At 44.2% G+C, this 12,652-nt stretch overlaps 1 protein-coding gene across 5 annotated transcripts in view; it reads right to left on the reverse strand.

Annotated features, from left to right (window-relative positions):
- Window positions 1-12,652, reverse strand: part of GLIS1 (GLIS family zinc finger 1) — a 260,750-nt gene that overhangs the window by 52,395 nt on the left and 195,703 nt on the right. For all 5 annotated transcript variants that reach the window (XM_070745920.1, XM_070745924.1, XM_070745925.1 and 2 more), the window contains one exon: window positions 7,437-7,598. In XM_070745920.1, coding sequence (XP_070602021.1) covers window positions 7,437-7,598 — 162 coding nt within the window. The remainder of the gene's footprint in view (window positions 1-7,436; window positions 7,599-12,652) is intronic.

Raw genomic sequence — 12,652 nt, forward strand, 5'->3', positions numbered from 1 at the left:
ATAGAACATTCTGCTGTAATCCATGTACAAACCTCTTTACATCTCCTTTTCATCTCTCTTTTTTTATTTGCAAATGCTGTAGATTATTTGGATTAATAACATTTCATTATTATAAGATATAAGAAAGGATGGAGTAATGCATTCAAACGGTAGGTGGATACATGTGCTAATATCAGGGGGGGGGCACATATATTGCTGTAAGACATGAAAAGAACTTAAACAAAAAGGACTATTGGTTGAGAATGTCTATTTTAATTTTGGAAAGTGTTTTTAGATGAACCTAGGAAATGTCCTAAAAATACAAATTTGTTTCTGCACACTATTTTCTAATAAGGAAGAAATAAGTAGGGAACACTGCATTCATTCGTTCATTTATTCACTCATTCATTCAGATGACACCTTTATAGAAATGTAGGTTATATGAGAAAATGGTGCAGCATAGAAAAGAAGTAAATATAATTAGAGGCCAATTTTCTTCATCTGATGATATACAGATGTGTTTGGCTACCAATTTTGAACTGTCATCCAAAACCTATAAAAGACAGCCGATGGGGGATCATGCATGCAGGCTTTCACTTATAATCTTGGGCAACAAAATGCATTTTAGTTTGAAACACAGGCAATATTTTAAGTCTCCAGAGAAAGATTTCCAAAGTTATGTAAAATATTAATTCAGATGAAGACAAATTAATTGCATGACAAAATCGAAGAAAAGCATACTGGGCGATTGTCTGTAGTAGATACATTATAATCTTCCTTAACCAAATGTTCTACTGATGTTACGGGTAAAAATTCCAGGATTCACTACCACTATTATCAATAATGCTGGAAGTTGTAGTGGAAAGAATAGGAAATCAACCATTGATATATAATTACTGGCTATAATGTTTTGTGCTAGCACTATTATCTAAGATTTCTTCACTCCAATATTTTATATATTTTGGCCGACTCTTATCTGATGTATGTTTTTAGTATATTATATTTTGAGACGAATAAAATTTAAAAATCTTAACATTATGTTAAACCATCTAGAATAGGCGTTGATTGCTTACCTGAACGCCTCTTCTCGTACGGTGAGCGGGTACAGCAGTCACATGGGTTGCTCATGTCCAATCCGGTGGAACTGAGCCTAGTATTAAAAAAGCTTGCCGGATCCGCCCCTTCCCCAGAATTCGCGAATCCATAGACTAGGCTCAGTTGTGAAGCTCTGTAGTGTTCAACTCTCATTGTTAGAGGAAAGAAAGATATAGAAAGGTAAAGAAGACACATACAAGGGCGGGAAGTGACTGCTGTACCCGCTCACCGTACGAGAAGAGGCGTTCAGGTAAGCAATCAACGCCTATTCTCCGTACTGAAGGAGCGGGTCCAGCAGTCACATGGGACATACCCAATAGATGGTCCCTAGGGTGGGATTAGCTTGCTATCGTGTGAGATAACGGATTGGAGTACCCTTCTGCCGAAGGCAGCGTCCGCTGAAGCGTAAGAATCAATTTTGTAGTGCCTGATGAAGGAATTTGGCGAGGCCCAAGTGGCTGCTTTGCAGACCTCCTCCAACGGGGCTTGAGTCGCCCAAGCGGCCGAGGTGGCTGCGCTCCTGGTGGAATGCGCTGTGATGTTCCTTGGAACTGAGAGGGAGGCCGACTCATAGGCCTTAGATATAGTCCCTCTGATCCAACGGCCTATTACTGTAGAAGACACTTTGGCCCCCATGACTCTGGGATGATAGGCTACAAAAAGTGCTTCTGACCTCCGAAAGGGTCCTGTGCGTTGGATATATATTCTCAGCGCTCTGGTGAGATCCAGGGTGTGCCATCTAATTGCCAAGGGATGGTCTCGTTGGAGGCAGAAGGAAGGTAGGACAATATCCTGAGATCTGTGGAACATGGAACTGACCTTGGGTAAGAAGGTGGGGTCCAGTCGCAAGACTACCTTGTCCTGATGGAATTGACAAAGGTCCTGCCTGATTGAGAGGGCAGCCAGCTCCGAAATGCGTCGGGCAGAGGTAATAGCCACCAGGAATGCTACCTTAAAGGATAGGTACCTGAGGGACGCCGATTTTAGGGGTTCGTATGGTGCCTGCGTGAGGGAATGGAGAACCCGTGGCAAATCCCAGGAAGGATACCTGTGGACCTTGGAAGGTCTGAGGTTGGCTATGCCCTTGAGGAATTCCTGAACTTCAGGGAAGGATCGGAGAGGCTGTCTGCGGGGGCCCCCTAGGACAGATGAAATGGCTGCCAGATGACGCCGGAGGGTGCTGGTGGAAAGTCCTTTATGGAAGCCTTGCATCAGGAAGGAAATAATTCTGTGTATGGGGATGCACAGAGGGGAGAGACCTTCCTGTAGACACCACTGGTGAAACTTGGACCACGTGTGGTCGTAGATTCGATTGGTCGAACCCCTTCTGGCCTTTAAAATGACCTCCACTGAATCGGGGTCATGACCACGCAGTTCTAAATCTCTCCTGATAACAGCCAGGCGGTGAGGTGGAACCACTCCGGGTCTGGATGGAAAGAGGCCCCCTGCCGCAGCATATCCCCCGAAACGGGGAGTCGCCAAGGGTCCTGGACGGACAGCTGTTGGAGATCCGCGAACCAGGGCCGGCGGGGCCAATGGGGGGCGATTACGATTACTCGGGCCCTCTCGGTGAGGACCTTGTGAATCACGTCCGGGAGGATTGGAATTGGAGGAAATGCGTAGAGTAGGCCTGGAGGCCATGGACTCCGGAGGGCATTGATTGCTTCCGCTCCCGGGGATGGAAATCTGGAATAGAAGCGAGGGAGTTGGGCGTTCGCATTGGTCGCGAAGAGATCCAGAATTGGTAGGCCGAATCTGAGAGTGATTTGATGGAACAGGTCTTGATGGAGGTTCCACTCTCCTGGGTCTATCGTTGCTCGGGATAGCCAATCCGCCTGGACGTTGAGACTCCCCGAGATGTGATCGGCTAGGAGCGACTGGAGATGTTTTTCCGCCCAAAGGCCCAACTTGAGGGCCTCCCTCATGAGAGCCTTGGATCTCGTGCCCCCCTGTCTGCAGATATGGCTTTTTGTGGCAATGTTGTCGGTGAGAATGAGAACGTGCCGGTTGGGAATGCGAGGAGAGAAATGCTTCAGAGCCAGGGAAACGGCTCTTAACTCTAGCCAATTGATTGGCCTGGAAGCTTCCTCCGGGGACCACGTGCCCTGGGCTATCATCCCCTGGGCGTGGGCGCCCCATCCCGATAGACTGGCATCTGTGGTGATGACAAATTGATCCGGGCACCTGAACGGGGATCCTCTGTCCATGGCCGGAGACTTCCACCACTTGAAGGATCTGCGAACACTCAGTGGGATGACAATGCGTCGATTTGAGTTGCTGTGCCCCGATCTCTGAAAAGGCAACAGGAGCCACTGGAGTTCCCTAGCATGAAGGCGAGCCCAGGGAATGATGCCTATGCATGACACCATCTTCCCCAAAAGGGAAGATAGAGTAACTATGGATACTGAAGAATTAGATAAAATGTTAGAAATTAACTCCACTATACTGAGTTTTCTCTCGGGAGAGAGAAAAACCTGGGAGGATTTTGAATCAATAATGGATCCCAGGTGAGAAATGGATGTGGAAGGTTGGAGGTGACTTTTATCAAAGTTGATGGAAAATCCATGGTCCTGGAGGACTGACATGGTGACAGAAAGGTCTGTTTTCACTCTCTCTAGGGAGTTCCCATGAATCAAAATATCATCAAGATAACATAAAATGTGGATGGGAGACGCCCGGATATAGGCCGCCAGGGACCCCAAGAGCTTTGTAAAGACCCGAGGGGCCGAGGAAAGGCCAAATGGCATCGCCCTATACTGGAAATGCCTGCCTTGAAAGGAAAAACGTAAAAATTTTCTGTGGCATTTGGCTATAGGAATGTGAAGGTAGGCCTCAGTGAGGTCTAAGGAGACCATGAAATCTCCCGAGTGAATGGCGGCCAAAATAGAAGACAAGGGGTGCATCTTAAACTTCCTATATTTGATGAATAGGTTTAGTCTCTTTAAATCCAAAATGGCTCTCCAACCTCCGGAGGACTTTGGAACCATAAATAGGATGGAGTAAAAACCTAGACCCTTCTGACCGGAAGGGACCGGTTGAATGGCTCTGATGGACAATAGATGAGAAATGGCCTCCTCCATACGGTTACAATCTGAGGATGACCTGGGAGAAGGGCAGGAAATAAAACGTTTAGGGGGAGGAGAAATAAATTCTAAAAGAAGGCCTGTTTGAACTGTGTCAATGACCCAAGGGTCCTTGGAGGTGAGACGCCAATTAGAGGCGAAATGAGCTAGGCGACCCCCTATGGGAATGGAGGTAAGATTACCATCTAGGTTTTTTTGAAGCCCTGTTAGAGGAAGCTCCCCTTTGGAAGCGAAACCCTCTACCCCTGGAGTTCCTACCTTGGGAACGAAAGCGGGGGGAATACTGACCTGGAGATCTCTGATAGGAAGCCGCTTGATCTTGCTGGCGCCCTGGGCGACGAAAGGACTGCGTTTTGGTAGCCTTTTTCGTGGTTGGACCCAAAACCTTCTTCTTGTCCGTGGTCTCCGTGAGGAGTGGATCCAGAAGATCACCGAAGAGAAGGTCGCGCTTTAAGGGGCCCTGGGATAACTGCCACTTTTGGCGAACTCCCGCTTGCCAAGGGCGAATCCATAGGAGTCTTCTTGCCGTTGTAGAAGCTGCAATAGACTTAGCAGAAAATCTAGTAGATTGCAAGGTGGCATCAGCCACGTACTGGGCAGCTGCAAAGACCTTGTTGAAGTCTTGTTGACCTCTCAAGTCATCGGGAGGAATGTGCTGTTGAAGTTGGCGAAGCCACAGCAGCATGGCTCTGGAGAAAAAGGAGGCCGCTGCAGAACTTTTAATGGCCCAGGAATCAGCGGTGAATCCTCTTTTGAGCATTTGCTCGATGCGCTTGTCCTCTGGGCGGAGGACTTCCTCCGCCTCGCCTGGCACAGCCGCTGCCGAGTGAAGAATCTTGACAGGTTCATCTGGTTTGGGAAAGGATAGAAGCTCTTCATAGGAAGAGGAGAGTTTATACAACTTTCTGTCCTTGGTGGAGGGATTAAGGCCAGAGGCTGGAAAATCCCACTGTTTGAGTAAGGCATCTTTAAACAATTTAGGCATAGGAATTACCTCGTTATCCTCCTGTTCCTCTGTGAAGTAAGGTAAATTCTCCTCCGGGGGATCAGTGGAAGTGGAGGCTTGTTTCTCCTGAGCCGCTAATCCCGTAGAAATTCTAGCTTTGAGGAGGAGAGATTTGAATAATTGAGAAGGAAAAATAGTAATTGGAGGAGGGACCTTTATTTGGGATTCCTCGTCATCTGATAATCCCTGGAAAGGGTCCTCATCCTCCTCTACATCCTCATATTCATCCTGGGAGGATTCTGAATCATCCTGAATAGGAGCCCTGACCGCTGGGGAGGAACCCAAAGGGCGGGAGGGACGAGAAGGAGGAAGAGGTAAGGGAAGCTCATTGATGGTGGAGAGTTTGGCATCAATGGCTTTGGACAACACAGCAAAAATAGATTGGAACTCAGGAGGTAAACTGGAAATATCAGCAGAAATGGCAGAAGAATCCCTAAAGGCCTGGGAGGATCCTGGCTGGAGGGAATCTTCAATAGTATCTGGTTCCTCTGGACCTATGCCCCATAGGTTAGGTTGGGGTCTGTCTAGGTTTGGCTCATCCAGAGATAACACAGGGACCCCAGAAGGAGGCAGACTAGAGGCCTCTGGTGGGTCTTGACTACTGATTACTTGGGCCTGCACTTTCAAACGTTTTGCTGATTTGTCATGGATTTTTTGTAGGGCTAGGTCCCTTCTCTTCTCGGCCCTGGTGACCTTGGTCGAGGGGCGGGCCCCTGGAGAAGAGGAGGAAGAGGCCTGGGGGATACTAGTAATCTCATCGCCTGTAGGCCTGGCCTCTCTGGGACCTTTAGTTGTGCCTCTCTTGGGAAAAGTAGCCATAGTCTGACAATTAACAGAAGACAAGGCTGAGCCAATAACTGAATAATAAGGAGAAGAATTTCAAGGACTTCCCAAGAGGAATGGATCCTGCTTCGAGGCCTCGAAGCTGCTGAAACTTGAGGACAATCTGGGCAAACCCAGAGTTCGTGCCCCCAAATCCAGCGGGGCCAGCCTCCCTAAACTTTATAATTAAGTAAACCAAGGCACTCTGGTTGGAGGCTTAGCCGGTGGAGAATTTAGCCTGGGACCCCCAAGGCCCGCTCCGGGATCCACGCGGTGGACTGAGGCCTACGCGGCTGGCAGGAGGCCAACACGAGAGGCCTAGATTTTTAAAAAAAGGGGCGCGAAGGCCTTCGCGCCGAAAAAATCGCTCCGTAGAATTTCTTAAAGGAAAAGCGATCGACTAAGTCCAGGAGACTGGAAGGCGTCTCACTCCGCAGGAGGTATTTCTTAAGCCCTTAAATATTTGTATACAATAAATAATCAATAATTCAATAGATAAATACTTGCACCAGGACCTCCAGGCCAAAGGATTTGAAGAATCCACAAGCGGCCGCAGGAATCGTAACCGGCAAAACCGCCGGGGGAAAACGAAACCGCAACTTCTCCCAAGGAAAAAAGCCGAGCCGCTTTTTGTCTTTTTTTCTTTTAAACGGCTGGCGCAATTAGTGCAAGTAAATAAATAAATACAATAAATCTTACTACTTTTTGAAGGAAAGATCGAAGGGAAGGTGTTAGAATGTTGAACGAGCTATCACAATACAACCGCAGGATATGCGAACTGAGCGAATTCTGGGGAAGGGGCGGATCCGGCAAGCTTTTTTAATACTAGGCTCAGTTCCACCGGATTGGACATGAGCAACCCATGTGACTGCTGGACCCGCTCCTTCAGTACGGAGAATAGGTGTGTCAAAATTGCAGCCCATGAGCCAGATGCATCACGCACTGGCCACACCCACCCCATTTTAGCAAAGGGAGAAAAGTTGGGATATGTCACATGACGTGTTGTTGCAAGTTTGACAACCCTGATCTACAACCATACGTTAATGAAGAACAATATACATAAACCCCAAAACATGCAAAACCATGAGCTGTAGTGGCACAGAGTGGTTAGAGTACAGTAACGCAGGCTAACTTTGTCCACAGCCAGGATTTCGTTCCTGACCAGCTCAAGGTGGACTCAACCTTCCATCCTTCTTAGGTCGGTAAAATGAGGACCCAAATTGTTGGAGGCAATATGCTGACTCTGTAAACTGCTTAAGATAGTGCATTATGCTATCTATGGATTGTTACTAATACTTGTTCTATTTTCTATTAATGAATACCATGGGCCTTATTTTCATTATTTTTCCATCATGGCAACAACTAAAAAGAAACTTGTGATGGTTGCAGAGAAGGACCTGCTATCACAGCTGTATTTCACTGAGCATTTTTTAAAATAACATCATGCTTACAGTATCCAGGTGTGTTCGCTGATGCTTAGCCCGGTCACTAGAGTTGCTGAAAGCTTTCTGGCAGCCAGGATGCTGACAAAGATAAGGCTTCTCACCCGTATGACTTCGTAGGTGGATCTTAAGATTTTCAAGCCGAGAAAATGCTTTGTTACATCCTTCAAACTGCAATAAAGCCATAAAAAAACTCTGTAAAACTTTATTAAATAAACCATAATATCCTATAATGAATACAATATTTAAAAGACCATCCAAAGTGGGCATGCAACAAATCAACCAGAATTCATAACAGCTGCTAAAATTTATGGATGAAACACATTTGGCTTTGCTGTTTGAATCTTTCACTATGAATGGCACATGGGTTGGTAATATTATTTTCACATATGTAGAGCGTTAAGCCTCCAAAACATGGCATTAAATAAAGGAGCTTAAGCATTACGAAAAACCTCCTAGATACCTACCAATAACTAAATTTCTTGGAGTGGTCTTCACATGTATGAGCTATACCCCTGCACAGAGAATGTTTGGAAACTTCTAATATTTACAGAATTTCTTGGTGGGTACACCATCCTTGCCTATTGTATGTAATTAGTCACAGGAGAGGAATGGTTCATTTGCTAATTTGTAAGAAAGTTTGATAATTGCAACTACCCACTTGGAAAAGTGCTGAGCAGAAAGAGGCATCTGAAGTCCTAGTGGACATCTATTTAAATATTAGCCAGCTTCTACATTGCAAACCATCCAGAGTGTGCTACAAAGCAGTTTTTCCCAACCTTGGCAACTTGAAGATATTTGGACTTCAACTCCCAGAATTCCCCAGCCAGCGAAACGCTGGCTGGGGAATTCTGGGAGTTGAAGTCCAGATATCTTCAGGTTGCCAAGGTTGGGAAACACTGCTATAAAAGACTAAATATTACCGCTATTAAATGAACCAGAACTGAAGGGATGAGATTTTTACGGATCTATATACATAAAAGCCAAACACTATTCACTCATCACGAAATCTCAAGAACTGTAAAGCCTACAAACTTGAAACTTGGCATGTATGTTTCTCTTGGCTTTTAGGTGCTCTCTAATAAAGGATTTTGAAAAATGACCATCAGATTATTACTATTTTTTCTATAAAGTGTATTATATTAACACTCTCTGATGTTAAGTAGTTAGATGTTCTACTCTGACCACCTGAAAAGAACTCTGTTCCAACAGCCACTTGCCTTATATTAACACCCTGTGATGCTAAAGACTTACACATTCTACATAATGTGTTCGCTCTGTAGCGAACAAAAAAGCTCTACAGAGAATTATTAAAACTGCCCAGAACATCATTGGGCTCCAGCTACCCGCCCTGGATGACATCTTCACATCTCGCTGTTCTAGGAAGGTGCATACTATTCTCAAAGACCTTTCTCAGTCTGCTTACAATCTCTTTGAATTGTTGCCTTCTGGCAGAAGATATAGAACAACTAGAACTCGGACCACACGTTTCCTGAATAGTTTTTATCCCAGAGGTATACTCACACTTAACAACGAACTAAAGGGTCACCATCAGTGAACTGTTGGACAATATTACTCGGTTTGTCATGTAGATGGTTGAGTGGTTCAGGGTGGGGAATTTGTAGTGGGTGGGACATCTATTCTATTTTTTATTCTATTTTTTATTCTATTTTAAAATTTACCTATTCTGATTTTATGTATGGTGGGACTGGTCTCTGGGTGTCACACGACTTTCGTTGCCAATGACAATTCGTTGTTTTTGACAATGACAATAAATGTGTTATTATTATTATTATAAATTTTCAAGCTTTATGTGTCAATGTATCAAGCCTGATCTCATTTATTTATAAGCTTCAATTGCCAATTAATCAAGCTCGATCACAGAGTTTCAAAGTGAAGCATGGGTATCTGTTTATAAATAAGAGATGGGATTTGAGTAGAAGATAATATTTGTTGTATTTTAAGAGAAGGTTATAGGTTATTGTTTATACTTCTTGAGATAAAGGGAAAGTCATCTCTGTATATATTTCTTTTTCTTTACTAGATTTTAATTTTTTCTTCTTTCCTACTTTCTCTTTCTTTTCTACAATTTCAATCTTTCAGTTTGCATTAGTTTTGTATCACTGTAGTTGCAATAATACAATTGCAAACCACCCAGTGTGCTATAAAGCATGAACCAGGCAACAATCACTCTCCAAACCAAGAGACTAATCTTTAAATAACACACTTAAAAAATAAGTCCTGCTGGCCAGTTAAGGCCCATCTTATTCCAGCATTTTGATTCTTATAATGGGTAATTAGAAGTCTTTGGTGTAATTACACATAGGAAGCAGAAACTCTTCTTTTATTATCCTCCTCCAAGTATTTGCAGGTATGCTCGTTCCAATTTAAAGGTAAATAGTGAGTATTCTATGCAAACAGACTTGATGCACATTTCTCTGTAAATTCATACGAATTACTTATTAATTAATGTGCTCAGTGCAGGAATCCATTACTATAAGAGAACCTTTTTTCCCTAAAGTGCCGAAAGAGCGTGGGCATGTGCTACTGCATATGCGTGAGTGCCCATACCCATAATTCAATGCCTGGGAAGGGCGAAAACAGCCTTCCCTGCCTCCCCGGAGGCCGTCTGGAGGCCAGAAATGGCTTGTTTCACAACTTCTGGTGGGCCCAGTACCCTCGTGTTTCACCCTCCCCTGGCTCCAAAAGCTTCCCTGGAGCCAGAGGAGGGTAAAAATGCCCTTCCCCATCCCCCAGAGGCTCTCTGGAAGCCAAAAACACCCTCCCAGAGCTTCTGGGTGAGCCAAAAATCAGCTGGCTGGCATACATATGCACATTGGAGCTGAACTAGGGCAACAGTTCGCGTGCCAGCAGATATGACTCTGCGTGCCACCTGTGGCACCGTGCCATAGGTTCGCCATCACTACTATAGGATAATTATTAGCATTATTTATTTAATCTAGCTTCAATTTAAACATATGAAAAAAACTGATTCTCCAATTACAGTATTTATTCATCAAAACAATTAAGATTTATAATTTTTTCTCTAGAAAAAGTGATACACTCTTGAGTCTATATTGTCCCTTTCAGCAGAAACTACTTCATACCGTATAATTGTCTAACAATCTCTGGCAGCAACTAATAGGTGTTTTTTTCCCATTCTTCCATCCAAAATCTTTTCAACAATGCAAGATTTAAGTAGTTTCTTGCATGCACAGCTCTTGTCAAATTAGTCCATAGCATCCTGATGTAATTTAGATCTGGGCTTGGACTTAGCTATTCCAGAATCCTCCATTACCCTCCATTATTTTTTGTCAGTCAATGCTTGAAGGACTGAATGGAATATTTAGGGATATTGCAGGTGTGGGCTTCAAAAATGTTAGCAAGGGTTCTCTGCCTGGTTGCTGGGTGGGTGTGATCATGATGGCGTGGCCTAGCCAACCTCCTGCACCAAACCAGAGGGGCAGTTTTTGCCCTCACTGGGCTCCAGATACTTTCCTTAAACTTCCAGGAGGGCGAAAACGGCCTCCCCAGGCTCCGAAGGCTCTCCAGAGGCTGGAAACTGGCCCATTTCTGGCCTTTCCGAACTTCCACTAGGTCCCCTTTTCATCCTTCCGAAACTCTACGAGTGCCCTGCACTTGCCTACATCCAAAAATGGGCTGCGTGAGAACTCCTGGGAGGGGCAGGGTGGGCAGGGCCAGCCAGAAGTGGAACTTGGGAGTTCTCTGGACTGCACAGAATCTTAACTGGAGGTTCTCCCAAACCCCTGTGATCCCCAACAGCCCACCCCTGGGTCATTGTCATTTTCCATTTTCAGTTGAGCTTCAATCTGAGTCGTTTCGAGAAGGGCGGCATAGAAATCTAATAAATAAATTAATAAATCTTCTGACAGATGGTCTTATATTATCTTTATGTACCCTCTGATACATTGAAAAATTCATAACCAATTTTACAATGATGAGCTCTGCAGGCCCTGATGCAGCAAAGCAGCCCTAAACCATAACGATGATGAACCATTTTTACTATCATACTTTATAATTGATGTTTAGAAATGGGGTTTTTAAATGTTTTTAGTAGAAATTTAGATTTGTTATAAATTGTATTTTTTGCACTTTGTTGTGAGCCGCCCCGAGTCTGCGGAGAGGGGCGGCATAAAAATCTAAATAAACATAAACATAAACATCCAGTCCTTTTAGTGAAATGCTATCTTTGGTTTTCATCTGTACTATCCAGAACATGTTCTTCCAGACTTCCTGCTCTTTGCCTAGGTATTTGCTGATATATGAGGAGAGTAATCCTTGTTTAGCAAGGTTGTGCACACACAGAAATGTTTAGATTGAAATTAGTTGTGAATAACTACTCAGCCACACACAAATATACTAACTTGAATTAAAGTTTACTTTGAGAAATGACATATTGAGGCTTCCGGTTTGGTGGAGATCGCGGCGGGACATCTTTGGCAGGGCTCTGCCAGGCGATCCCTTCTACCCCCTCCGAAGGTCGCATTTGCGATCGGATCGGGCTCGGATGGCCCGATCCCAGAACAGGGGGCTCCCCTCTGCCCGAGGAGCCATCGCTGAGACTCCGGAGGCAGCGGTTCGCCCCGCAGCTTCGAAGACGGGAGAACCGATCCTCTTTGTTTAAGAGGACCGGCCAGCGCTTTCTTCCCTCGCCCAGCGGGAAGCCGAGAAAAATTTTTGAAGTGAAAGTTCCACATTTAATCTACTGAAAAAGAATACATTCGATAAAGGACCTAAGGTAAAAAATTTCCTCTTTGTTTCAAGATTAAAATTTGAAGATTTGATCGTTTGAAAGCCTCAAGGGAAAGCTTTCTTTAACGAGGCGAAAGTGAAAGTTTTTTTTCTCTTTGAGTTTCATCCGCAAATAACAGCCGAGACTAACTTTTTTCATTTCATTGTTTCCATTTTGTATTTGGATTTTGAAATCTATAAAACATTTTTTCTACCTTATGCTTCAATAAAAGAGCTTAAATTGGAAATGACTATTTAAAAGACTTTAATACTTAAAAGAAATTAGCAATGAAGAGCAAAATTTCTTTACTATAGTCTGTTAAAAGCATTGTGTTCCGGGCTGACACCTTAACAGCGGAGGAATATAACCTTGTTGCCTTTTTTTTTTCTTTCACTCTGTTGTCTCTGCAACATAATAACATCATATAACAATTTGAAAATAAAAGTGAAATAGAAGGAACTGATACCTTTCC

Source organism: Erythrolamprus reginae, chromosome 3, assembly GCF_031021105.1.
Source record: "Erythrolamprus reginae isolate rEryReg1 chromosome 3, rEryReg1.hap1, whole genome shotgun sequence".
Classification (NCBI taxonomy): Eukaryota; Metazoa; Chordata; class Lepidosauria; order Squamata; family Dipsadidae; genus Erythrolamprus; species Erythrolamprus reginae.